Genomic DNA, 24353 nt, shown 5'->3' with positions numbered 1-24353 from the left:
ACATGAACTAGACCCAGACCATACTTAGTAAAATAATATTTTTTATCATTTTTACATTGAAAATTTGTGGGTCTTAATCGAAACTCAGGTCGGGAACGGGGTTTGTTATAGAAATTTACAAACTATATCCAGATCCATGTATTAATTGAATCTTTGGGTATGGACTCGAAACTTAATTGAGTCTTCTTATTTATCACCATACCCACACTCTATAGGGTTTGGATCAGGTCAGTTTGAGTAAACCCAACCCATTGTCACCCCTATCTCTAAGGTCTGACTGGATCAAAACAACCTGCATTTGTGACTTTGAGAGGCCACATAACCAGGCAGCACCATTACTAAATGTTATATATATATACACTAGAATATGAGAACTGAAAATATGAAAACTAATGTATGTCAAAAAATTTATAAATTTTTTATTCTTTTCTCTTGAATTTAACAGTATAGATGTAATCTACATCTTTGGTTTCATGAAAACACACTCTTGAACCATCTGATTTTGATGCATAAATGAGACTTTTTTAAAGCTTTAAAAACATGTGCTCATATTTTTCATAAATATTGAAGCATTTAAAAATCATATTTTTCATCAAAAATATAACATTCAATGGTTGATTCCTAGCAAATTCATCATATCTACATTATTCTATTTGCAAACAATGTATTGAAAATGCTCATATTTATAGTTCTTTTATTAAAAAATGCTCATAAATTCTCATGTTCTAGTGATTTTCTCTCTCTTTATATATATATATATATATATATATATATATATATATATATATATATATATATAAGTGATAGCTCCAAACCCATAAACTAAGTGAGTGAGACGACCTGATCCGGGAGGGGGTTCTGATTGAGAGGATAGAGAGGGTCAGAGGGACCCATCATCATCATAAAGGAGAGAGAGAGAGAGAGAGAGAGAGAGAGAGAGCTGGTTGTGGTTGTATTCAGGGAGGTGGGAGAGCAGCCAAAAGAAGTTGGAGGCTGTGACGTAGAGGTGATGATGCAGGCGCTGCACAAGTTGGTGAGGGGCATCCGCCCCCCGATCCTCGGCAGCCTCGTCCTCGACCACGACGTCCCGCTGCTGCAGTCACCTTCTGCGTTCTCCTCCTCCTCCTCCCCACCACCACCACCACCACCACCACCCTCCTCTCCTCCTCCTCCTCCTCCTCCTCCTTCTTCTCCTTCGTCCTCCTCCTCACCTTCGTCGTCGTCGTCCTCCCTCCCATTGCTGAAGGAGGATCCCATCGGTCGGGGAATGGCCGCCGGCGGCGATGACGTCGCCGACGCGCGCTCCGCCTTTGTCGTCCGGAGCGGCACCGCCGCCGCCAGCCAGCATCAGAGGAGGCGGAGGGTGGGCAGCGGCGTAAACGTCAGCTTCGGGCCCCACCTCCCGGGCGTGGGCCCCACACAGCAGCAGTCGTTCAGGGAGGACATGGGCCACGCTGCCGCCGAGACGTACCTGATCACCCGCCTCAGCTTCACGTTGCTGCGCTACCTGGGGTAACTAAATGCACCACACCCATCTCTCTCTCTCTCTCTCATTTTGATGTGCATGGTTGAGTGGAGAGAATTGGGTGTACTGTTTCATTGGTGGGTTTCCAATTCCCAGATGGATTTCATTCCAAAAAAAAGAAAAAGAAAAAGAAAAAGAAAAAGTCCTAGATGGGTGATCTGTGAGGATGAATCTGGGTTGTGTTCTACTAGAATGGCTTCGAGCGATGGGAAAAAGAGAACGTTTCTTGGTGTTTCTATAAAGCAAACAATCTACTGTGGCCGGGTTAGATTACTAAATACATGTCTGCCTCATGCTTCTGCATTTGGGGCCCTCCCACTTATTGGTTATTTGGGATCGCTTTTGCAATGGGCTTCGTTCCAATTTTGTTTTTGTTTTTGCTCGGTTTGGACTGAAAATGAGAACCGGCATTCTAGATTTGATTTTTTTAAAACCTGTTTAAGCTCTCTTGTAGGTGTATTCGATGTTTGAAGGATACAGTGGATTTTGTCGATTTTTTTTTTATTTAGAAAGATTCTTGTAGAATGGTTTTGGCTGATCTATACCGAAAAAAGTGAATTCCTCGGTGTTAAATATGGGTTGATCTTTTGTGGTCCTCAATAAGTCTCTTGGAATTGTTTATATCAATCTTATCTGGTATTCTACATATGGTGCTGGTTAAAAAGCCGGTGATATATCATGTTCATTGAAGTAGATATCTCTGCCACCATGTTTGTTCTCTGAACTAGGTGTACCAAGATGTGTTTGGTTCCCTCCCATGTAGTTTAAATAGTTACACTGTAAAAGGAAGTACACAAAAAAAATCTAACAACAATTTGCTTTGCCGTCCTAGACAAGATAGTGATACTCAACGGTGATGCACTTATCAGAAGTTATAAAAGTTACCAAGTAGCTGTCATTGTCTTAGGCTTTTGTGGAACAGCACAAACTTGGGGAAATCTTAACCATGAGCATTTCTTGGCCAGCCTGCAGCAGCTAATTCCAGTTATACCATGACAGTTTGTTCGAAGAATTCATAACATGCATCCATTCTGTTCTCTTCTAATAAGCTTCTTGAATTAAATTATGCCTTTTAAAGAGGACATTTGAGTACCAGGTGCTGAATCTCCTGCAAAACTGACCAGTCCCATGATTGTGCTACAATAACTACATGCAATACTTAAAACAGTGGCTGCTAATCATCCTTTTGACTGGAAAATTTTCGTGTGGTGTAATTTTTAGCTAAACCTGTTTTGCATATTTTTCTGTCCTGCTTGATAATTAAACGTTCTCCAGAAGTAACTATTACTTGAGATTATTATATATAAGTGCTAGGCCATCTTACGTTATTAACATTTATTGAATGAACCCTTTTTTTTATTGTCATTTTAAATAATTTTTTTTTGCATCAATTCTTGATGTGCAAATGATGTTAAAATTCATGATTATTGCTCTCTCTAATCAATTTAAATTTGTGCAGGGTAGGTTACAGGTGGATAACCAAGTTTCTTGCTCTTGGTTGTTATGCTTTGCTGCTTATGCCAGGCTTTTTGCAGGGTATATATGTGAACTTCTAAGCTTATGTGATGCTTTTATTTTGTCAATAACGTTTAGTTAGTGTCTTTAACATAAGCATTAGTCATTTGATCTAATATCATTTATTTTAGCACAATAAAAACTGAATTTCGTATACTACTGTAACCAATATGAGCTTGTTGCAGTTGGGTATTTCTATTATTTCTCAAGGCAAATTCGTCGAAGCATAGTTTATGGAGACAAACCAAGAAACCGGTATGAAAATTGATATTCTTATTTTAGACATACATAGTAACAGCCTTGCTTTTACATCTCAATGCATTTTAATATATATGTTCAATCTTTGGGATTTGATTTTGGACATATTGTGAATGTTACTTTACAGATTAGATTTATACTTACCTTTAAATGTTGAGGAGCCAAAACCTGTTGTAGCATTTGTAACTGGTGGTGCCTGGATCATTGGGTAGGTTCTTGTTAATTGATTTTCTTTGTGCATGCCTGTCAAGTAATATCATGTGCATCATATTTATATAGAAGATTTCTGGTGCTAAATCATTTGACTTACCTGATATTCGATGCTTTTTGAACTAAGATTTTTTTCCTAATTGTAAATTGATTGTTAGGTTAAACGTACTTCTAGGATTTTGTATTTGTAGGTACAAGGCTTGGGGTTCTCTTTTGGGGCAACAATTAGCAGAAAGAGATGTTATGGTAGCATGCATTGACTACAGGTTGTGTGCTCTTCAGTGTCTGTTTCTGTTCTAGCCATGTTTTTTTGTGTTTTTTCTTCATGTTTTTGATATACATATATATGTAATATTCTGTCACAGGAATTTTCCTCAAGGGACCATTAGTGACATGGTTAAAGATGCTTCTCAAGGAATCTCGTTTGTGTGCAATAATATTGCTGCATATGGTGGTGATCCCAACAGGTAATTTTGTTCAGTCTAATATGAATACTGGAAGAGTAAACAAGTATAATCGTCTACAATTTTATCTAGATTTTGCTTCTTATGCCTTGTTGTCCAGAATATATGTGATAGGACAATCAGCTGGTGCACATATTGCTGCTTGTGCTCTTGTCGAGCAGGCAATGAAAGAACGTGGAGAAGCAGACCGTCCTGCATGGAGTATCTCACAGATTAAAGCATATTTTGGCATCTCTGGAGGGTAAAGCTTTTTTTTTTGCTCAAGCAAACTCGCACATCACTTCTTTATGGTTGTGTTTGCTCTGCTACTGAACTTGTATCTGTGCATTCATTCTCCTCTGATTTTCAGCCAGTGGATGAATCAGATTTTATCATCGAGGCAGATATGCATGATAATTTTATGGTTTCTGCATTTCAGTTGTCAATTAGGTCGGAAGCCCCTTATATTTTTTTTGTTTTGTGGAACATGTTCAATAGGTTATCATATGTGTGGGATGTGATTAAGAACAGAATATATGGTGCATCTTAGGAATTTGGCTTGCTAGGTCTACTTTTCTTTGTGAATGGATTGTCAGAGGCTCCAGGATTCTTTTAGGCAAACTTCAACCCTAATTCGACCACGAAACTGTGGAACTGCTCGAGCCAAAATTTAACTTTTTAGGAAAATTTTATTACTGCTAAAATTTAAGTGATTTATGATGGAATAGCTTTCGTTGTTGATATGAGCTATGCAAAGCAAATAGTAGCTTGTCCAGAGGTTAGGCCTTTGTATTGGATCACTGGTTCAGGTGCACAGCCTAATTGAGCACCGTGACCATGTCTAAATAGTTGTGGTTCATGGGCTGCAATGCCCAGAGGACCTGGTTTAGTTGGTATATCATTATATCATCATGTGAATTGTAGGGGCAAATATCCTGTGACATCATTTGGCCCATGTATTCAAATATGGCAGGCAAAGGCTAGCTAACCAGGGTCATCAGGCATATAGGCATGGTCAGAGTGAGACCTTGGTGACCACCTTTGAAAGTCTACTGTTTTTTAGTGTTTGCCAAGTGAAATAACTAGTGAACAAATGCATAATGGCATCATGGAATTCAAAATAAATTACTAAAACAAATAGTACAAAAGGGGTTTTATAAAGTGACCATCAAATGGTTAAAACTAACATATTGAAGAGCTAGCAAGTAACTAGTGGTAAAATTCTAAAGCTAAGGTAATAATTGTCAAATTTGGTTGTTAAAGCTTCTATATCTGGAAGATGCAATGTCGCAACCATATTATCTCGGAGAACTCCTCTGGTTGCCTAGAGAAAGCAGTCAGAATTAAAAATTTTGTTAGAAAACTTGTGGGCTCACTCTTCTCTCTATTCCCATCAAACCCAATAATTTATCTTGGAGAAAACTTTTGTTTTAAACAACTTTCTTCATGAAATTTGTCAAACTTGACGGAATTTGACAATTTTCTATAGGAAAATTATGAAGAGAAAAAAGTTAGTGGGCTTTCTCCTTGGAGAAAGTTGTCAAATCCAAAGAAGAAGAAAGAATGGTTCCATGATGTGATTTTCAAGATGTTAAAAAAACATTTCTTTTTTCTTTTTGAGTACTGTGAGTAAAAAATAAGCAATAGTATTTAATTAGTGAGCAAATGCATGATAACATTCTGGAAAAGAATGCTAAAATCAGTTGTGAGAAGAGCACTGAGCAACATGAAGCTCTTGAAGAATGCAGCACAATACAGTAAGTTATGTAGTCAAAAGCACTAGGCGGTGCCTAGTCGGTAGACCCCTAAAAAGACTAGTCGAGGACTAGGCGGGACTAGTTGGTACCCCACATTCAACAACAACTACAACAACAACTACGCCTTCATCCCAAAACAATTGGGGTCGGCGATATGAACCAAAAAAGAAAATCATTCTGGGTCTTCCACATGAATCCTTCTCCTCCAATCATTTCTATCCAATGCCATGTCCTCGGTGAGGTTCAAAGCATTCATATCCTTTCCTATCACCTTCATCCATGTCTTTCTAGGCCTACCCCGACCTCTTTTAACTAATATATTTTCCCATTTCTCCATCCTTCTAACTGGAGCATCATTAGGCCTTCACCGAATATGTCCAAACCACCGTAAACGATTCTCTCTCATCTTATTTTCAATGGGTGCAACGCCTACCTTCTTACATATCTCCTCGTTCTGAATCTTATCTTTTATTGTATTTCCACACATCCATCTCAGCATACGCATCTCAGCTATACTCATTTTTTGAATATGATGTCTCTTGGCAGCCCAACATTCCGTACCATATAGTAAAGCGGGCCTAATAGTCATCCTATTAAAATAAAAAAAGTACACAAAATATACATAAAAATATGTTTAGTTATTGATGCACAGCAGGTGGTACCAGTACCCTGTGACCCTGGCACGGCCAGGGAACCCGACCCACCATTTGGAAGGCACGAGTGGACCCAGCAGCAGGATCCGAACACCGGTGAGTCGACTCGATGCAGGGAGATAACGCACACTTATTCCAGAAAAAGGAAGACCCAGCTCAGCAACGGCCCGGGTCCGGGTCCGGATTCGGACCCGAGACCCGGATCCAATGGCCATATTTAAAAGCATGGCTTAGGGTTGCGTGAAGGCAGTTTTGGGGAGAATTAATTACAACTTGTTTTCTTTGCTCAACAACCTTACTTTTCTTGCCCTGTCGTTTTCCCCTTTTCTTTCTGTTCATTGTTTACCATTTCTTTTCAATGTGTTTATTAGCAACCTATCATTGACATTGGATATTTAATAAACAAGTTCAACATCACCATCTGGGTGAGTTTTCCATTGTTTTTAAAGCCTGTTCAGCTTACGCCTGTATCCAGTCGTGCCTTTTCCAGCCTCCATCAAGCTCACGCGAGGGTAGAGGTCGCCTCCAGCAACTGTGTCTTCGCTACCTTTATAGCAGCCCACTGAAGGCTGCATCAACGTGGTATCAGAGCCCAGACATCCTCCATCGATAGCCGCATGGCTCAAGAGGCGAGGAACGATCCGGCACACGGCAAGGAACGGGAAGAGGTAAGTACCGAGGACCCTATGATGCGCATGATGGAAATGATGACCAAAATGCAAGAGAATATGCTGCGCATGAACAAAGAAATGGCCGGGATCACCAAGAGGATGGATGGTATGGAGTGTCGACTCGTTGCTATGGAATCGACGGTAGGGTCGACCTCGGCAACAACACAACCCATGGGTACCACCGTGGGTGATGGTGCAGTGAGCATCGGCACAACTGCCATGATCGCACCCAACCGAGAAGTGCCCCAGCCTGCGATACTGCTGGGGGGCATTGGTGAAGGTGTGCGTGGGACCACCAACCGAGAAGTGCTCCAGCAAGGTACGCCAACAATGAACCCTGGTACGACTGTAGCGCCTCCGACCCTGGAGCCCATTGGAGAGCCTCCCATCAGTGCCGTGCATGCGCAGGGTAGGCACCGACCCCCACCACAGGGGCTGCAGGCCAGACCCGACCTGCGTGGCCCAAGTTTGCTACTGGATCCTCTTGGGGGCACGCCAACGTCAGTTCGGATTGGGATGGGTCTGTCGACCCTCCCAACGCCTGCGCCTGGAAACATGATTGCAACCCCTTCACGGGCTAAGGGGATCGATCCCCTGTGGATGAATTCGGATCCCTCAGGGTCCAGTCAAGAACCAATGGTAAGTGGACCTGGACCCGATTACCGAGGACCACCCTTTGGGTTCTCAGGAGCGGGGCCGGGTCTGGCAGCCCCATACCCAGCCTACCCAGTTGGGTTGGGTTCGCAGTTCGTTCCGAATCCGACCCAACCCGTGAATTTTGAATCCCAAAATGGATCCCATACCGACCCGAACCTGTATCGGACCCGGACGGAACTCCAGCTTGATCTTGAGCCGGGTCACAACAAGACCCATTTTCATATGGACCGTGGATCGAGTTCAAACAAAACCTTTTATCCCCACAACTCGATCCCCGATCCGACCTATCCCAATCTGGGTCCGACGAGTAGTTTAGGATTAGGCCCGATCCATATCCAGTCGGGCGAACCATCCCAGTCCTACCCCAACCCAACTAAATACCCGAACCCTAACCAACCCAATAACCCATTCCCGATCCAAAACCCAGTACCTCGCCCGACCCTACCCCATTATCATAACCCAAACCCTTACTACCCCTTTCCTACCCACTTAGAGACAGAGACCCAACACAACCCCCCACCTTTAGTAGGACCCCCTTACATACCAGTGCAACAGCGACAGCCACAGACAGGCCCCACCCGCGGGCAAACCAGGCCACGACAGTGTCAGCAGGGAGCGGCGCGACCTAAGCATCGACCACCCCTCGGTGGAGTTCGTCAGCACCGGCATCTAGGCGAGCAGTACCGCGTAGAGGACAATGAAGCAGCGTGGGACGATGACGCGTTCTGGAACGAGTATCCTGCAGGAATGGTGGAAGCTCGTCAACCGAGAGCAGCGGAGCATCCCTCCACTTATGGGGTGAAACTGGACCTTCCAGAGTTTGCAGGGCGGTTCGACGCAGAACAGTTCTTCGACTGGTCTTATGCCGTGCAGTTTTTCTTTGACTACCACACCGTAGCCGAGCACCGTCGTGTCTCTCTAGCGTCTACTCGGTTGAGAGGATTAGCACAGACATGGTGGGTGGAGCTGCAGCGATCGAGGGAGCGGCAAGGGCTAGAGCGTGTACAGTCGTGGGAAGAAATGCAGAGATTGATGCAATCAAAATTCGTGCCTTCAGATCACGCTGAGAGAGCCTATAAGGAGTATCTAGCTCTGCGTCAAGGCACTCGTACTGTGGCGGAGTACACTGCCGAGTTCCATCGTCTTTCCCTACGGGTGCAAATCGAGGAAACTGCCCGCCAACAAGTCACGAGGTACATTTATGGTCTCCGTCCTGTTATTTCTAACGACTTTAGTTGTATCATGGTTGAGACATTAGATCAGGCCAGCAGTTATGCCATGAACGTCGACAAAAAGTTGAAACGAAGGCAGGAATATAGGACCTCCCGTAGTGAACAGTCCAGTTGACCCAAGTCGAGTTTTCCAACCAGGGGAGCGAGCTCCCCTAGGAAGGAGGATTCAAAGTCTACCCCTAGAGCAGAATTTAGCAAACCTGATCCGTCCGGACTCGCATTCAATACCCGGTCTAAAACCAAACCTAGTGAGTCTAACATCCGTTGTTTTAGGTGTCAAGAGCTAGGGCATGTCGCGTCTAGGTTTCCCACTGTGGGCAAGAGCACCCATCTCGTCGAAGGTATTGTGGAGTCAGCATCCGAGAGTGAGAGTGAGTCTTTGGTCGAGGATGAGGATGAGCGGGAAGTCGTAGAATTCGACGACAATGTTGACAATCTGTTATCCATCCGTCATGTCTTGACTGCACCCCGTGAGTCGACCTCTGCCGAATGGCTACGGAACAACATCTTTAGAACCCGATGCAACTGTGAGGGTCATGCATGTGATGTTATTATCGACACCGGTGCTTGTGAGAACATGGTGTCCGAGAGTGTTGTGTCTACCTTGAATCTGAGAACCGAGAAACTGTCTCACCCCTACAAGATGACATGGTTTAAGAAAGGAAACAAGGTTCCCATCACCCAGCGTTGTTTAGTCTGATTCTCCATGGGGGAGCACTACCACGACTCGGTGTGGTGTGATATAGCCCCTATGAGTGCTTGTCACATCCTGTTGAGGCGTCCTTGGCAGTTTGATCGCAAGACCATTCATGATGGCCGTAGGAACACGTACTCGTTCATATTTAAGGGTCATAAGATAATCCTTCTCTCCATCAAGGAGGCGGGGTTTCCCACAGTAGATAAGCCTGAGCGAGTCCCCCGGCTGGCTGGACTATCCTACCGGTCTTTCTTGAACCAATGTCAGGAGGATGGTTATTGTTATGCTGTGGTGGCTAAACCGTCAGTGAGTACGTCGTTACCAGTTCCTACGGACATCAAACCCCTTATTGAAGAGTTTAGCGACATTATGCCAGATGACCTTCCAGATGGTCTCCCTGCCATGCGTGTCGTGCAGCATGCTATTGATTTTGTGCCAGGGTCGAGTCTCCCCAATCTCCCCGCGTATCGTATGAACCCCTCCGAGCATGCCGAGTTGTTGAGGCAGGTCCAGGAGTTGCTGCAAAAGGGCTTTATTCGTGAAAGTGTGAGCCCTTGCGCGGTACCCGCCTTGCTCACTCCTAAGAAAGATGGGTCCATGCGCATGTGTGTGGATAGTCGAGCCATAAACCGCATCACTGTCAAATACCGTTTTCCCATCCCTCGTTTGGATGATATGTTTGATATGTTGGCTGGTGCTTCCATTTTCTCCAAAATCGATTTAAAAAGCGGGTATCACCAGATTCGTATCCGAGAGGGGGATGAGTGGAAGACGACATTCAAGACACGTGATGGGTTGTATGAGTGGTTAGTCATGCCATTTGGGCTATCCAATGCCCCAAGTACTTTCATGAATATGATGACCCAAGTGCTACGCCCTTGTATAGGGAAGTTTGTCGTAGTATATTTTGATGATATTTTGATTTATAGTTCATCTTTGTCTGACCATTTGAGTCACCTACGTCAGGTCTTAGAAATTTTAAGGAGAGAAAAATTGTATGTCAATGCGAAAAAGTGTGAGTTTATGACGTCCAGTGTCGTATTCCTAGGCTTTATTATGTCATCTGAGGGAGTTAAGGCAAACCCCGCGAAAGTTCGTGCGATTGTCGATTGGCCTATCCCAAAGACTATTGGAGAGATCCGTAGTTTTCATGGATTAGCCACTTTTTACCGACGTTTCGTGAGAAACTTCAGCACCCTCATGGCTCCATCACGGAGTGCCTCAAGGGTACTAGTTTTCAATGGACGCCTGCTGCGGGAAAAGCCTTTACTATCATCAAAGAGAAAATGATCAGTGCCCCTGTCTTAGCCCTTCCTGATTTTAATGCAGTCTTTGAGGTTGAGTGTGATGCCTCCAAGGTGGGAATTGGCGCAGTCTTGAGTCAGAATCGCAGACCTGTTGCCTTCTTTAATGAGAAGCTGACACATGCCAGGTGTCAGTATTCCACTTATGATGTTGAGTTTTATGCCGTTGTACAAGCACTTCGTTATTGGAGACATTATCTCATTTATAAGGAATTTGTCTTGTACACGGACCATGAGGCATTGAAGTATCTGAATAGTCAAAAGAAGTTGAGTGCTCGTCATGCTAAGTGGGTCAGTTTCTTGCAAGAGTACACCTTTTTAATTCGCCATCAATCTGGTACCCTGAACAAGGTGGCTGGCGCTTTTAGCAGGAAGAACAGCCTCCTGATGACCATGTCAGTGCAGGTTGTTGGGTTCGAACAGTGCAAAGAATTATATCCCACGGACCCGGATTTTCAACAAGTCTGGGAGGGGTGCATCTCTTCAGATCGCACCCTCGACCCCCGTTTTAGTATTCATAATGGTTACCTCTTTCGTGGGAACAAATTATGTGTGCCTGATTTCTCCCTTAGGCTTCAGTTGATTTCTGAATTACATGAAGGAGGGTTAGCAGGGCATTTCGGGCATGATAAGACGTTCGCTCTGTTAGATGAACGATACTTTTGGCCCAAAATGCGCAAAGATGTTGTCAAGTTCATCCAAGGGTGTCATGTGTGTCAAGTGTCCAAGGGTCATCGTCAGAACAGTGGTCTGTATACTCCGTTACCCATTCCTGAACGGCCGTGGGAGCATGTATCCATGGATTTTATCGTGGGCCTCCCAAGAACGCCACGTCGTTTTGATTCAATTTTAGTCGTTGTTGATCGGTTCTCCAAAATGGCTATTTTTGTCCCGTGTAAGCGAACCACCGATGCCTCTTTAGTAGCGTCCTATTATTTCAAGGACGTCGCTCGCTTCCATGGTCTACCCCACACAATCACTTCTGATCGTGACACGCGTTTTATGAGCCACTTTTGGAAATCGTTATGGGCTTTATTGAAGACCAAGCTTCAGTTCAGTAGTGCGTACCACCCCCAGACCGATGGCCAAACCGAAGTTGTGAACCGCACCTTAGGAAACTTGTTACGAAGCCTAGTAGGGGAAAATGTTAAAACCTGGGATCTAGTCTTGCCTCAAGCCGAGTTTGCGTATAATAGTTCCATCAATAGGTCCACGGGCAAGTCTCCTTTTCAAGTGGTTTATGGTCGATCGCCCACTCATGTCGTCGATCTAGCTCCAGTGTCCACTCTCCCTGACCCCGCCCCAGATGCCTTTGATGCCGTTAAATATATGCGTGATATACATAGGCAAGTCCGGGCCAAACTCATTGAGAGTTACGAAGCGTACAAAGCCTTCGTTGACCAAGGTCGTCGCGACATTCAGTTTCAAGTTGGTCAGTTTGTTTGGGTTTACCTGCGTCCTGAGCGTTTTCCTGTGGGCACTTATAATAAACTGAGTCCTAAGAAATATGGTCCCTTCCAGGTCCTACGACGTCTAGGTTCGAATGCCTACCTCATAGAACTGCCTCACGATTGGAACATTTCCCCAATTTTCAATGTGTCTGATCTATATGCTTACTGTGGAGACAACAAGTCGTCAGAGCCAACTTCTTCCCAACCAGGGGAGAATGATGCACAGCAGGTGGTACCAGTACCCTGTGACCCTGGCACGGCCAGGGAACCCGACCCACCATTTGGAAGGCACGAGTGGACCCAGCATCAGGATCCGAACACCGGTGAGTCGACTCGATGCAGGGAGATAACACACACTTATTCCAGAAAAAGGAAGACCCAGCTCAGCAACGGTCCGAGTCTGGGTCCGGATTCGGACCCGAGACCCGGATCCAATGGCCATCTTTAAAAGCATGGCTTAGGGTTGCGTGAAGGCAGTTTTGGGGAGAATTAATTACAACTTGTTTTCTTTGCTCAGCAGCCTTACTTTTCTTGCCCTGTCGTTTTCCCCTTTTCTTTCATTACTGTTCGTTGTTTACCATTTCTTTTCAATGTGTTTATTAGCAACCTATCATTGACATTGGATATTTAATAAACAAGTTCAGCATCACCATCTGGGTGAGTTTTCCATTGTTTTTAAAGCCTGTTCAGCTTACGCCTGTATCCAGACGTGCCTTTTCCAGCCTCCATCAAGCTCACGCGAGGGCAGAGGTCGCCTCCAGCAACTGTGTCTTCGCTACCTTTATAGCAGCCCACTGAAGCATCAGTTATTTTACTATTAAAATGATTTCATTACACAAGTACAAAATTATACATGCTTTCACAAAATATATTAATATACATAATCAGAATATACATATATATATATATATATAAAATTGTACACACACACATATATATACATATTCAATTATTCATAACATATTTAGTATAATCAACAAAATATGATTTTAACCTTTCACAAAAGCACAATAACACATACATATATAAATAACGTATTACATAATTCATAATGTTAAACATGCTTTCAGGCTTTTATAGAAAAAATCATCAGAAACAAAGTAACACACATATATATAAGAAACATAATCAATTAAAATTAATTGTGCATGCTTTTAATGTTTCAAAGAAAAAATCCTAAAAACAAAGTAGCACACACACATATATAAATATAATAACTAAGTATGTTTTCATGATTTCACAGAACAAATCACACAAACACACACACATACATATAATTATATATATACAAAAAATAACAATATATATTATGAATAATAAATAACTAAACTGCCCTCGTGCCTAGGCGGAGGCAGCTTAGTCGCCAACTAGGCGCCTTTGTTGGTGCCTAGTTGGCAAAGTTGGTACCTTTTAAGGTGCCCACCTAGGAATTGCAAAGCCTAGGCGTTTTACTTAGCCTAGACTGACTAGGAGGACTAGTCGGTGCCTAGTCGGGGATTTTGACTACATAGCCAGTAAGTAGCAACTAGCATGCAAACTAACTGTTGAGCAATTTGACCTTGAAGTTGAGCTTGAGCAGCCCTATGGACCTATTAAAGCCTAGACATTTTATGGTGGCTTTGCTCAGCTTGTTTGCACTTTAAGCATTGATTCTGTAAATGATGGTGGGGATTAGTGCTGTCTCTCCTCTCCTTCCTTCCTTCCTTCCATAAGGTGAAAGTTAAGACACATGACTTTATCTACGCTCACTTTTCGCATTTGTTAATCAGTAAAATTTCTATTGTTGGAATTCGAGAACAATGGTTCAAAATTCAAACAGCTCTCTGCCTCTATCTGCTTTTATGCATAACTTTTGCTTTTAAATTGCATTAGCACAACTGGCTCTTAGAGTGATCAACTGATTTTTCATCAGTTTTGATATGATATTGATGTCGGAATTGAACAAGTTAAAAATTCAAATGTGGAGTGCAAGTTCTTAACGTGTTGAAATACAATTCACAATAAAAAATAACTAATAGGTAGCATTTTAATTGCTCAGATCTGAGATACAAGGGATTGGATATTTGGAATGGTGCCCATCATGTCTGAGATTTTCAAAAGCTGTATCTTGAACCATACTTTTCGAGGGTTTGATATTCATTTTTATGCCTAAATTCATGAATCCCTGGCTCAAACGAGGTGGTTGGGCCAGAGACCTGTGAATTCGAGATCTGCATATTCGAAAATTAATCCATTGGATTTGAACACAAGGCATTCAAATGCACTCATAGTAACCCAACTGGTTTTACCTTGTCATTTTTCCCATTTCTCTATTTATTTTACGAATGAGCAAGTTACAGCAACTGATCCCTGTTTCTTGCAGGCCCAAGGACTGCTTTTGTTTTCAGTATATTATGACGAGAGCTGTGAAATTATTCACTTCTTTTTCCTGTTTCTCATAAATTTAATTTTCCTCAATAGGTATAACATGTTGAACTTAGTTGATCACTTCCATAGGCGAGGTCTGTATCGGTCAATATTTCTTAGGTATATTTTGTGCCATCCTTCTAGCTTTGAATATTTATGATTGTCACGACATAAGTTGAATATTTTGAAAAATGTGGATATAATAAAAAAATGATTGACTATATGTAACTATTATTGCAATATTATAATATCTCAATATTATAATGATTTTTTCCATTTTTAACTTCTTTATTGCTTTCTGTATTTCAACATGATTTTTCTTCTTTCTTTCTTTCTTTTCTTTTGTTTTTTAAAATACTTTTTCTCTTTGCATTTTTCAGAAAAAGTAATTACCAACGCTTATTAATTTATTATTTTCTGTATCAATTTTTTATAATTTTTTTCCAAATTTTAAGGTGCTGAGATTTTAAAACCTATATCCTTCAAGATTTTGCATTACTGAGATATAGTTGAGACCAATAAATATGACTGCTATTTATATATTTTCCTGTTGCGGTATTGGTTTTCTGGTTATGTGATATTCTGTGATAAATTGCAGTATAATGGAAGGAGAATATTCCTTGCAGTGTTTCTCTCCTGAAATGATCGTTCAAGATCCAAGTAACCGATCTGCAGTCTCTCTTCTTCCTCCCATCATTCTTTTCCACGGAACCAAAGATTACTCGATACCATCAGATGCCAGGTACTTAACTTTTGAAAATCAATATCAAGAGTGAGCGTTAATTCTTGTATTTGAGATTTGTTTTCCTTGAAAGTGTTAGGATTTACAGATTTGATTATTGTTTCTTTTGTAGGGAAGGAAAATGATATTATTAAATATCAAACACTCAAGTACATGAAAATTTTACTGGGTAAATAGTAGATAGAGAAAGATGAAGAGAAAAAAAAAGAGAAATATGCGTTAACTTAGCCACCATATATGCAGTGCTTCAGCAAAATCCATCCAATGAATTAACGCCAGAAGCAAATACAATTGCTAGTTTTAATCCACTAAGTTGGCTAGTCCATGGTTTAGAATACCATATCATCTGTCTATAAATCAGACTTGACTATTGTGGAGTAGGATTTCATTTTCTTTCTTTTTTGATGATGGATTTTCAGGAAAGTTCTTATTCATGTTGCTTTGAATTTTGCATGCTCTAGTAGCTTTGTGATGCACTGCACAAAGAAAATCCATATATATGGATCTAATTCACATTGTTTAAGAAGTAAAAGGTGAAACAAGAATTTGAGACTTCTCTTTCAGAAGCTTTAGAAGGAAATGAATGGCTGCAATTGAGTATGCTGAGTGCATCTCCAAGATGTGTTTCATGAGACCATCTGTATTAATTGGATGCCAAATGCACCTAGTATTTTTGGTTGTGATCATCAATTCAGAGATGCTATTGCTTGCCAGTTGTCTTTCTTGTTCTATACGTTGATCCTTGTGAGGTTATCTATAAGTTTGCAAATCCATCTTGTAACTGCACTACTACTGTGCTATTACCTATTTTTATTTATGTTTGAAACTATCAGTTGCAGAGATATCTTATCAATGACATAACATGATGCATTTCTTTTCTAAAATTTCTGAACCAAAAAATGCAAAGCTGATTGAAAAAGTTAGGGCTTAGAAATATTTCTACAAATGGAGTGAAGAAATGTTATCTTGTTATGTTGCGGTTAAGATTCAAGCTTTTGGAAAACACCAAGGTAAAAATCTGAGATCTATTTATGCTAAAATGTGCAAGGCAACATAGGTAGAAAGGATAGATATCTTGGAGCAGTTCCTGTGTTGCAGTCAAGCTGGACCAGAGTTACTGGAAGTGCCTGTAGTAGGGGAAGCGCGCTTCCCCGATACGCGTTTCGGAAGCGCGAAACGTCGCGCTTCCGAAACGCGTGGGGAAGCATCCTTTTTTTGGGGGAAGCACGCTTCTCTTTTATGGGAAGCATGTTTCCCTTTTATGGGAAGCACACTTCTCCCTCGCTTCCCCCACGCTTCCCTCTTTTTTTTTATTTTTTTTCTTCTTTTTTCACTCCCCCCCCCCCGGTTCGCTTCCTAGGTCGCTTCCGGTTCGCTTTCTTGGTTGCTTCCAAGACGGTTCGTGATTCGCTTCTGAGTCGTCCCACGCTTCCCGCTTCCTAAAATTTTGAAAGTGCCTCACTTCCCGTATCGCTTCCCGCTCTCGCTTCCTCGTCTGGCAACCATGGGCTGGACTGCTGTGGCCTATTTAAGCCTAGTTGATGGTCATACCAGTTTGTCCCTGATCTGAATCTAATTTGGTGAAGTATAGCCTGCGCTTTGTTTTTCTTGTACTGGTCAGGTTAGTTCTGTGGTGGGGTTCTGTAATTGTGTTTTTGCCTTTTTGGCTAGGTTTGCCTTAGAGTTTATAGATTTAGCCTGACTAGCTTCTTCGCCCAAGAACTAAAAGGAGAAGGGTGTCCAATAAACAAGTGACATTGACATCATAAACTATCCAAACACATGCTGTAACAAATACTGCATCATACCAAGTTTTATTTTCAGTTGGCTGTTTACACCAGAGTTACTGGAAGCGCCTAGGCAAAAGGGGAAGCGCGCTTCGGAAGCGCGAAACGTCGCGCTTCCGAAGCGTGAGGGGAAGCGTCCCCCTTTTTTGGGAAGTGCGCTTCCCTTTTATGGGAAGTGCATCCCCCTTTTATGGGAAACGCGCTTCCCATAAATGGGAAGCGCGCTTCCCCACGCTTCCCCCTCGCTTCCCCATTTTTTTTATTTTTTTCGCTTCCCCCTCGCTTCCGGTTCGCTTCCTAGGTCGCTTCCGGTTCGCTTCCGAGACGGTTCGGAATTTTCTTCTAAGTGGTCCCACGCTTCCCCGCTTCCTAAATTTTTGAAAGTGCCTCGCTTCCCGCTCCCGCTTCCCGTATTGCTTCCCGCTCCCGCTTCCTCGACTGGTAACTCTGGTTTACACCCATCCAGCATCATTGACAGATGTATATATTTCATGTTGTATAATAGGGATATTTTTTCCTTTTAAATGCGTATTTGAACCTGTAATTTTTTGTTTCTATGTTGTATGTGCCTTTGTTTGGAGGTGATTGTAAGTGTTCTCCCCATGTTTTTTGTATTTGAATTGGACATACTTCATGACATCTGGTTCTTAGCTCATTTCTGAACTTGTATGTGTAATATGGCTGCAATCTTTTGGTAATCATCAGCCAGAGAATTTTAAAGTTGATTTAACCCTGTTTAACTAAGGATTATGCATGTTACTTATAAGCATGTAGAAAGTTATTTATGTATTGAAGTCTTCTCACTATTTTTGTGTTGTATTTCACTTCTAATTTAGTTTGAGACATTTCTTATGTTCTTGTGATTTTGAATATTTGGTTATGCAGCAAGTCATTTGCCACTGTTCTTGAGAGGGCTGGAGCTCAAGTTGAACTAATTCTATATGATGGAAAGACACACACTGACTTATTTCTTCAGGTAAACTCTCTTGAATTATTGTGCCAAGTCAGAGAGTGTAATGTCCTGTAAGTTTACGTCCACCCGGGTCACCCGAGAGAGAAGGTGCTGACCCCTTTGTCCCAGGTTCGACTCCCACCGGGTGTGCTGGTGCCTTTAATTGGTGGGCTCCATAAGGGCTTGGGTGTCGTGTTGGTGACCCAACCCGGTGTTTACCTCACAGGGGGATGAGCCCATTAAGTGACCCGGCTCGAGGCAAGGGTTCCTTGTCATAAAAAAGAAACAACAACAACAACTACACCTTCATCCCAAAACAATTGGGGTCGGCGATATGAACCAACAAAGAAAATCATTCTGGGTCTTCCACATGAATCCTTCTCCTCCATTCATTTCTATCCAATGTCATGTCCTCGGTGAGGTTCAAAGCATTCATATCCTTTCCTATCACCTCCATCCATGTCTTCCTAGGCCTACCCCGACCTCTTTTAACTAATATATTTTCCCATTTCTCCATCCTTCTAACTGGAGCATCATTAGGCCTTCGCCGAATATGTCCAAACCACCGTAAACGATTGTCATAAAAAAGAAAAAGAAAAAAAAATCTTGTAAGTTTATCTCTCCAATTTATATTACGATACATGTAGGGGAAATATTGTTGACACCAATAAAATGGACTTACAGTTAATTTTCTGAATAGTTTTGCAAAGGATAAATGATTCTATGAGCCAGTTTTAGTTGGAAAAAATAAGTCCTCCCTGCTGTCTACTGTCATCTGTAACCAAAGTTCTCTCTCCAAAAAAATCATTAAACTTTTTTGTTGAATCCGGAAATGCACCTGAATTTGTGCAACTGGCAGAATGGCATGGTGGAAATTGACTTTAATAGGTGGAGCTGGTAGATTCCTGTAAATTTTTGGAAGTTTTCTCTTTTGAACTTTTCTGTTGAATCCAAAGGTGCACATGTTCTGTATAAATGGCAGAATGACATGAGGGAACATGCTTTTTGAGATGTCCAGCACGATTTTCAATGTTATATTAATGAGCAGATCTATAATTATGTTAAACATAGAGATGGAAAGGACAAGAAGGGAATTGAAAGAAGATTGAACAGTAGAAACAGGAATCAGAAGAGAGGAAATCCAGAGCATTCAAACTGATATCTACCTATGCAGACATTAAAATGCAGCTGAAAATACACATACCCTTGGGTAGACAAAGGAACAGAACTGTTATCTTTGGATCTCCTGGGAATGGTAAATGACAACAACTTTAATTGTATTGCTGATTTCATAATAATGACCAAAATACTCATTAAGTGGGTCCCACCTTCAGACCAAGAAGAGGTCTGGCATGAACAGCTAGGTGACTCCCAGCATTAAGGTCCAACCATTGCTCTTAGCTGGGGCCCTGTAGGGTGAATTGACAGATTCACTGTTTCCATAACAAATCCACAATGACGAGACCAAATCTACATGTGCCTGGTGTGGCCCTAATTATGGGTTGAAAACTCATCTATGTGTCAATACTTTTCAAGTGTCATGATCTATTCCATATGCATAGTTAAATACTAAAGTTAAGTTGGAAACACATTTTGAATATCTTTTGACATCCGATTCAGTTATGCACCAGTCCATGTGGAACTAGATCCAGACCTAATCTCATATCTGCTGGTTCTACTTGAGGTGCAACTTTTGTTTCAGTCAATTGTAATGAGTTTCAATGAAGTATTGAGAATTCAAAGAAACAGAAAACGTTTTAAGATTCTAAGCCTGGTCAATGGTTCCCTCTAAATTCTAGCTAACGGAGTGAAGTATGTGATATGATTGCTTTCTAGATCTTTTAATGCTCTTACTTTTTTGCTTTGCTTCTTTTCTTCTAGCCCATTTCCCACCATTCTATTTTCTGTATACTTTTTAGTTTTGTTATTCTATTTGGGTTAACTTTGTTCCTTTTTATGTTAACAATCTGGAATACAAGTTACAACTCATTGAGAAAAATAGGAAGCAAAACATTGATTTGTTTGTCAAATAGGTGCTAGCTTCTCCTTTGGAACTAACAAAAAGTTGGAAATCAATTCCAAAGTTCTGATAATTGTAATTTGATCAAATAATCTCACCATCTTTAGCGGAGAAAAATAGCAAACTGGAATATGCTTTCTTTTTTCATGTGATAAAACTCTCTGTGGTTTGTATCTACCATAGTTTTTTTAACCATAGACAACTTAAAATCAAGGAAACATCTCTTGGATATAACCAGTGACTTATTGTCGGTGAGGTGTATGGACATCAGATAAAAGTGGCGTGTAGCATGGAGATATGGGTTTTCACTTTGTGATATTTGCTCCAATTCTGCATTCTATTAGAAATTTTGGAATGGAGCTATGTTTAGTGGCAGGTGAAGAACATCTCTTGGATAGGTTGCTTTAGAGTAGGTACCAGCAATTCCACTACGCATAGAGAAAGCTACATTTTCTCTTGTTCAACTGCCTCTTAAAATTGTTCTAATTTGATTAATTGATAATTTGTGTTTTCTGGCTTTCAAAGGAAGTGTACAAGAATGACAATGTAAAAGAAAAGTTGAGTAATAATTAAGAACCAACCATGCAAGACATGAAATAGGGTTCTTCCTCTTCAGAAAACCAATATTGTTCAAGGCACCTTCTATGCACATTTTCTTTCTGAAGTATCACATTTAATTGAGTCTTATCACTGACAATTAACAAAGTGTCACTGCAAGCATGACATTCCATGACAATGCCTTGTAATCTCCAAGGATGTCCTCCTACTCTTACCTGTCTGCTCAGCTTGGGGACATATGAGTGTCTGCTCATCTTTGGAAGCATTTTTCTCAGAAGTTGTACATCCTACTATGATACTTCATGAATAGCTCCATCCCAGCCATCTTATGACATTTTAGTTTTCATCCACCTCTATACAGGTAGGTTTTTTTCTGCTGTCATCATTCAGCAAGGTATGGAATAAAGGTTGGTCACTGCTTTTGAAAATTCTTTAGGGTGGAGGGAAAATCCATGAAAGCTGAAATTACTCTACAAGAATATTTAGTGAACTGCAATTCTAGATTATGGATATATTATGTTTTTTGCTTTTGCAAATACAGTGCACCCTATTCACAATCAGGATGTCAACTTAGACCCTCCATGACTAAGTTTGTATAGATAGTCTGAGAGGACGGAAGTCACATTTTCTTAATTTGCGGGCAAATTAAAGCATGACTTTATACACACACATTCATAGTTTAGTCGCTATAATATCTATTTCCATTCACAGGAGTGCCATGTTTCCTGGGAAGTTTGCTCTCCTAATTTTAACTAGGAAAACCCAGCAAATACAGTTCTCATGCACGTGCTTAGGCTGGTAGGAGCCTTTCTCTTTAGAACTGGCGAGCTCTATATTAATGTTCAGGTTCCATATGGAGTTTTCAAATGTGAAACCCAAACTGATCCAAGAAATTGGAGTTCAATTAGCTCATTGCACATGTAAATTTGGATCCAACTCATCTGCTGTTAATAGGTTTTCAGAATGTGTCCGAGTCAAGAGTCTGAATCTGGTTGTTCTAGATCATAGACACAGATATAGGCGATATATTGAAAATATAGCTGTAAATTCAACAAACAATATTAAAGGAAAATCTCACAATATTTTGAAAATATCAGAAATTTATATATACTGTAACATTATCCCGACAATATCAATGTTTTTCCTTTTTTCTTTTATAGTTTTTACTTATCTCTTTTATTATATGTGCACTTTATCTTCTAAACATGTTATTTTCTTATTTATGCTAATTCTATATTTTCTTAAAAATTTTAAGCATCGGCCTTTTTTCGAGTTTTTCCTAAGTTTTATCAACTAAACCTATATAATTGTGAGAAATTTCCTTGCGAGATATAGCCAATACTGATTTGTGACTGCGTTTTAGTCCCAGCTAGAACATATTTGCTTATAATTTGGTCCAAACCATTTCCATCGTGATCCCCATTTAAATAAAGAACTATAATGACTATCAAAGGGCTTTTCTTTATATGTGGAAGTGAATGATGCAGGATCCTTTGAGAGGAGGAACGGATGAGCTTCTTCGAGACCTTCTTGCTGTGATTCATGCAGATGACCCAACAGCACAGGCTGAGGATGCCACAGCACCACCCAGGCGTCGACTTGTCCCAGAAATCATGTTGAAGTTAGCTAGCAAAATTAGCCCATTTTGAGTGCAACAAAATCATGTTTATTTCCAGACTAGTGGTTTCACCGATGGTTGAGTTGGCTATAGAGCCCCCCATTAGGTGTTCTCCAAGTTGTTAGTTGTCATCCTTGCATCTCAATTTATGCAGCTGTGTCAACATGGGATCTTATTACAATTGCATGATGGCACACCTCATCCTTGCTAGTTTTGGACGTGGAGGCTAAAAGCCCTTGGGCAATTTTCACCTCTAAAGATAAGGTACATGGACAGAGATTAACAATATGTTGTGATTTTTCTTGGTCATTTTTTGAATAGAATGTAGCAATTTATATTATTGCTTTTGATTTTCTTACCAGCTGCATCCAGTTAAGGTGCCTCAGTGTGTGTGGGTGTCCTAGGCATTGCTTTCTGTGATTTGTTGAATCTTGACTGATTTAGCTGAACATTTTGTCTAGTGATCAAGGGTTCACTCATAACCGTATATCTTGGACACTCCAAACACAGGGATTCAGCTAGCAGGGTGCTGCACCCGCGTCGACGCGACTCGACGCGAGTGCGGGTGCGGCACCGGGTGCGGTCAACCCGCCCAGGATCATTTCGGTCCATTTTTATTTGGATTTTTTTTAAAAAAAAAAATTTCCCTGCAGAATTTATATCTTTGTTCATATTATTTTACTGTAACATAAGAAACATGCGCGCTGAATCAGGAAGCTCAAAAGTAACACAAACTAAATCACCCTTTAATTATTTCATAAAGTTGAACTAGGTCAGGTACATATGCAAGAGCTACATGGGTAAAAGTAAAACACTTATGGTGACCAACCTTGAGCAATGAAGATCTGTCCACTTTCAATTCTTGGGTGCTGGTTTGCCACCCCTTGCCTGTGCATGAAGGAAAAAAAGCAACAAAAGGTGAAAATGAGTAGGAAGCTCAATTTGTTAGAAATCATGGGTTCTGTCATTCAATCACAAGAACGAATAAAGAATAGAGAGAGAGAACGTGGTGGCTGCAGAAAACCCCAATTAGGGTCTGCAATATCTGGCTTATCATTATATATAGGTTGGTACAAATATTAGGGTACAAAAATACCCATTACACAACAATCAAAATTACAATAGACCCTTAAAGAACATCTGACTAAAAAAACTTGAGTTGGGTTTGGATTCGAGATCCAAACCAAGTCATAAATGACGACTCCTTTTCATCCTCCCTCAAGCTGTATATGGTTTTGAACCATGAACAACTTGTCTTTTAACATCCAAAATAGGTCCTTGATAAGCCTTTTTGTAAACAAGTTAGCAACTTGATCAGCAGTGCGAACGAATTCGGGTTTAATTTCCTTCTCTTTGACCTTCTATCTTACAAAATGTTGATCAATTTCAATATGATTGGCACGACTGTGGTAGATAAGATTAAATGACATATTGATGACACTTTGATTGTCACATAAGAGAATACATCTAGATATGGATTCTCCTACTTCTGTCAACAGGTGTCGAATCCATGTTACTTAGGCTATAGCAACTACCATTGATCTATATTTAGCTTCTGTGCTGGATCTGACAATGATCTTTTTGCTTTCAGTTGCTTCATGAGACAAGATTTAGGCCAATGAAAATATAGTATCTTGAGACTGACTTGCGCTCATCTGGATCTTCTGCCCAGTCTGCATCTGTGTAAACAAGAAGTTCATTCATGTGATGCTCATTCATACTCTTTCTGTACAGAAGACCATTCCTAATAGTTCTTTTCAAATATCGAAAAATGTGTTTAACAACTTCCATATGCCCAATATGCGGTTCATGCATGAACTAAGATTCTTGATTGACTGAATAGACAATATCGGAATAAGTGAAGGTGAGATATTGAAGCATTCCTACTATCCTACGA

The 24353-nt window shown here is 41.0% G+C and overlaps 1 protein-coding gene across 1 annotated transcript; it reads left to right on the top strand.

Annotated features, from left to right (window-relative positions):
- The first annotated feature begins 916 nt into the window (after window positions 1-916).
- LOC149841167 (isoprenylcysteine alpha-carbonyl methylesterase ICME-like) lies at window positions 917-22791 on the top strand. Its single transcript, XM_090003632.1, has 11 exons — window positions 917-1512; window positions 2985-3061; window positions 3226-3295; window positions 3426-3506; window positions 3700-3774; window positions 3874-3975; window positions 4073-4213; window positions 14834-14899; window positions 15378-15521; window positions 18194-18284; window positions 22326-22791. The coding sequence occupies exons 1-11, from the start codon at window positions 1010-1012 to the stop codon at window positions 22485-22487; spliced, it is 1512 nt and encodes a 503-aa protein (XP_089859758.1). The 5' UTR covers window positions 917-1009; the 3' UTR covers window positions 22488-22791.
- Window positions 22792-24353: the final 1562 nt, after the last annotated feature.

This window comes from Nuphar pumila, chromosome 4 (assembly GCF_984573655.1).
Source record: "Nuphar pumila chromosome 4, dmNupPumi1.hap1.1, whole genome shotgun sequence".
NCBI lineage: Eukaryota > Viridiplantae > Streptophyta > Magnoliopsida > Nymphaeales > Nymphaeaceae > Nuphar > Nuphar pumila.
Note: the sequence above shows the minus strand (reverse complement) of the source record. Positions and strands in the feature narration are given on the sequence as shown.

What these genes read in the sequence shown, in the direction of transcription:
- LOC149841167 (XM_090003632.1), top strand. Translation starts at nt 1,010, where the DNA reads ATGATGCAGGCGCTGCACAAGTTGGTGAGGGGCATCCGCCCCCCGATC. An exon ending in TATTTTGGCATCTCTGGAGG is followed by an intron (nt 4,214 to 14,833) that starts GTAAAGCTTTTT and finishes TTTCCTCAATAG; the next exon opens with GTATAACATGTTGAACTTAG. An exon ending in ACACTGACTTATTTCTTCAG is followed by an intron (nt 18,285 to 22,325) that starts GTAAACTCTCTT and finishes TGAATGATGCAG; the next exon opens with GATCCTTTGAGAGGAGGAAC.